We start from the raw sequence: 3,031 nt of genomic DNA on the forward strand, positions 1-3,031 counted from the left end.
GGGGAGCAAGTCCGACAGGACTGAGCAACTACACTTACTTCCAGTAACCCTTTCCTTGGCACTTCAACTCAATTTTCTCTCTGAAATCCTTTGCACTGCATATTATTTGATTATTTGTTGTTATGCTTTCTTCACACATCTCAGAGCAACAGAGTAGTAGTGCAAATTAGAGACACTTAGCATATAGTCACAAAAAAAGAAAAGGGAGAGGTTTATTTTCCTTTTCCATAAGCTAGAACACACGAAAACTGCTTCGTTAACTTCATTAAAATCGTTTTAGAAACAAGCCTAAAGAACTCAGCTCTAAAAGAGTCACTGCGAGAATCTGCTGTCAGACTACGTTTCCCACAATCCTTCAGGGCCGACAAGGCGCCTCGGTGCTATAAACTACAATTCCCACAATCCTCGGCGCGGCATTTTCTCGCGTTTTCCGAGAACTGTGCCGCATTTCCCATCTTCCCTTTCGATCCTTACAGTTGGGGGAACAAGGTCGTGAAGAAGCAGGGCGCATTTAGCGGCCGCCATTTCTTCCGCCTTCAGTCTCGATCTTTTGTAGAGCTTCCAACAGCGCTATGTTGGGACAGAGCATCCGGAGGTTCACAACCTCTGTGGTTCGTCGGAGCCACTACGAGGAGGGTCCAGGGAAGGTTAGTATGGAAGGGGCCTGCTTCGTTGGGTAGGGTGCACTTGGCCGCGACTGACGAACTCCGAGGCGGACTATGCGCCGTGAAGAGAGAAATGGGAATCCAGGGTTTTGAGTTGAGAAGTCGACTAGCATTCCACTTCTCCCAGAGACCCGGGAGAAAGTTCAGGAGTGTGACTGCGCGCTGTAGTGTAAATGAAGCCAGAGGCCTTATCTCGCTCTAGAGCTCCCCCCATTTCCCCTTGCGTCCCACCCTGCCCTTCAAAATTCGGGGGACCTTAGAGCCTCTGACTGCAGGTATTGTGGCTTAAAACCTAGCTAAAGGTCACCGGCTTCGAAGTGAAGGTCATTAGAAAACTCGGGATTGTGAGGGCCTATGGTGTGGGGCTAGTCTTAAACTAATTGACGAAATTAGAAGTATTAACCGTCCTTGAGGTTGGTTTTAGCTTTAATTATAAATAGCTTCAAGCAGGTAGTTAGCTGTAACAGCCTCCTGGAGTTACCCTGAGGCCTAGAGGGATAGAGTCGAAGAGGAAAGCCAGGAATTTTTTTACCATCTAGTGTTTGCGGTGAAGGTCATATGATTCTAAAGATGTTTAAAAGTGCTGTCTATGGTTAAGTTGCTCAGTATTCCATACATAGCAATGGTGGACCAGGATTTTTATCCAGGCAATCTTGTTCCAGAGCTCGGGTATTTGACCAGGCATATATAACCTGATTATATAAAAATTAGCATTTCCTCTCTACTTATTTTTAATCTGTAAAATCAGATGGTTTGAAGTTCAGTATTTGTTGTTTGTTCTCTTTTGTTCCCAACAGAATATACCATTTTCGGTGGAAAACAAGTGGAGGTTACTAGCTATGATGACTTTGTTCTTTGGGTCTGGATTTGCTGCGCCTTTCTTTATAGTGAGACACCAACTGCTTAAAAAGTAACCCATGAGACAGGTAAATTTAATGGGTTTATAACCTTCATAGAAGTTTGTCCTTTATTCCTTTCTTCCCTTAACCACCGTCCTTTATTCCTTTCTTCCCTTAACCACCCACTCCGTCAGAATCACAAATACACCTGAAGTTAGGTGGGCATGTGACATTGGTGGAGACCGGTTAAACCTATAGACAAACATATCTTTGCTGAAAGCCAGTGTTTATTGAATACTGCCGTTTTTAGGCACACCTAATATTAATAGGTTCAGATTGCTTCCCAGGCAAGACTGTGAGGTGTTAACGTGATTTGAGACCAAAAAAAAAAAATGTCAACTTGCATAGTATTCCCTAGCTAGCGGTGGTCGATCAGGATTTCTATCCAGACAGTCTTGTTCCAGAGCTGAGGTTCTTGACCAGGAAAAGTTCTAGTAAACTGATGAATGTTCATCTGTCTTGAGGGTGGTATATGTTAATCTATACATGAAGGAATTGTGTGTGCTGCAAGATTAGTAGAGTCCCTGAGTAAGAAGGAAATGGCAGACCACTCCAGTATTCTTGCCTGGAAAATCACATTGACTGAGGAACCTGGTGGCTACATTCCACGGGATCTCAAGAGTCAGACACGACTTAGCAACTAAAGCACCACTGAGTGAGAAGATTAATATTGTAATTAGAATTTTCATCAAAAATAACACTGTAGGAGGCTCTGTGGGTTAGTTGGAATAAATTCCAGAATATACTTTAGAAAAGAAGCACTTCACTTGTCTTAGTTTAGAAGGGAAATGACTTATCCAAGCCATTACTTGCTGCATATGATGAAGCAAATCAGTATGAGTAAAATCATGATACTGTAAACGCTTTCTGATGCACCAGTCATAAATTGAAGGACAGACAATGCATTAATGAAACTGCATGATTTCTATTAAATGAGTTTTAAATGTCATTAATTTTTTTGTTTTTATTCACAGATAGGAAGAGGAACATATTAAGAGGTGCAGTCTCTTAAAAGGATCAAACCCTTGAACTCAGCATCCTAGATACGTTTGTAAATAAACTTATGGCATAAATCCTTAATGCCTCTTCTCTGAAATATGGAACATGATAATTGAACACGTGCTTACATTTTATTTGGGTAATATTGCGTTATTAGTTCCTTAATTAAATATGTATTTAATTTAGCTTGTTTCTTGGTCTTAAATTCTGATTTTTTTTCATTTCATGGGTCAGAAATTTGTCGGCAATTCATTATAAAAGAGAAGTGCAGACTTACCCTTTGATTTTTATTTTAAAGGGAGGGGGAAAAAAGGACATTTATGTCTTTTTTTTTTTTTTTTTTTTTACTTTGAAGGAGATTCACTTTTCTCCATGAGTGATAATTAGTTAAACATTAGGAAAATCAGTAGTGTATGGAGATTTAAGTTCAAGATCTTCATTTTCTTCCTCTGTACCATAACATTGAAA

At 40.5% G+C, this 3,031-nt stretch overlaps 1 protein-coding gene and 1 non-coding gene across 2 annotated transcripts; both read left to right on the plus strand.

Annotated features, from left to right (window-relative positions):
- Positions 1-455: 455 nt before the first annotated feature.
- COX7C (cytochrome c oxidase subunit 7C) lies at positions 456-2,748 on the plus strand. The gene is made up of 3 exons (XM_065936648.1): positions 456-647; positions 1,463-1,591; positions 2,539-2,748. The coding sequence occupies exons 1-2, from the start codon at positions 573-575 to the stop codon at positions 1,577-1,579; spliced, it is 192 nt and encodes a 63-aa protein (XP_065792720.1). The 5' UTR covers positions 456-572; the 3' UTR covers positions 1,580-1,591; positions 2,539-2,748.
- On the plus strand, positions 2,377-2,439 carry LOC136156429 (small nucleolar RNA Z39). Its single transcript, XR_010660983.1, has one exon. It is a non-coding gene; the product is annotated as a small nucleolar RNA Z39 (small nucleolar RNA).
- Positions 2,749-3,031: the final 283 nt, after the last annotated feature.

Source organism: Muntiacus reevesi, chromosome 1 (assembly GCF_963930625.1).
Source record: "Muntiacus reevesi chromosome 1, mMunRee1.1, whole genome shotgun sequence".
In the NCBI taxonomy this organism is placed as follows: Eukaryota; Metazoa; Chordata; class Mammalia; order Artiodactyla; family Cervidae; genus Muntiacus; species Muntiacus reevesi.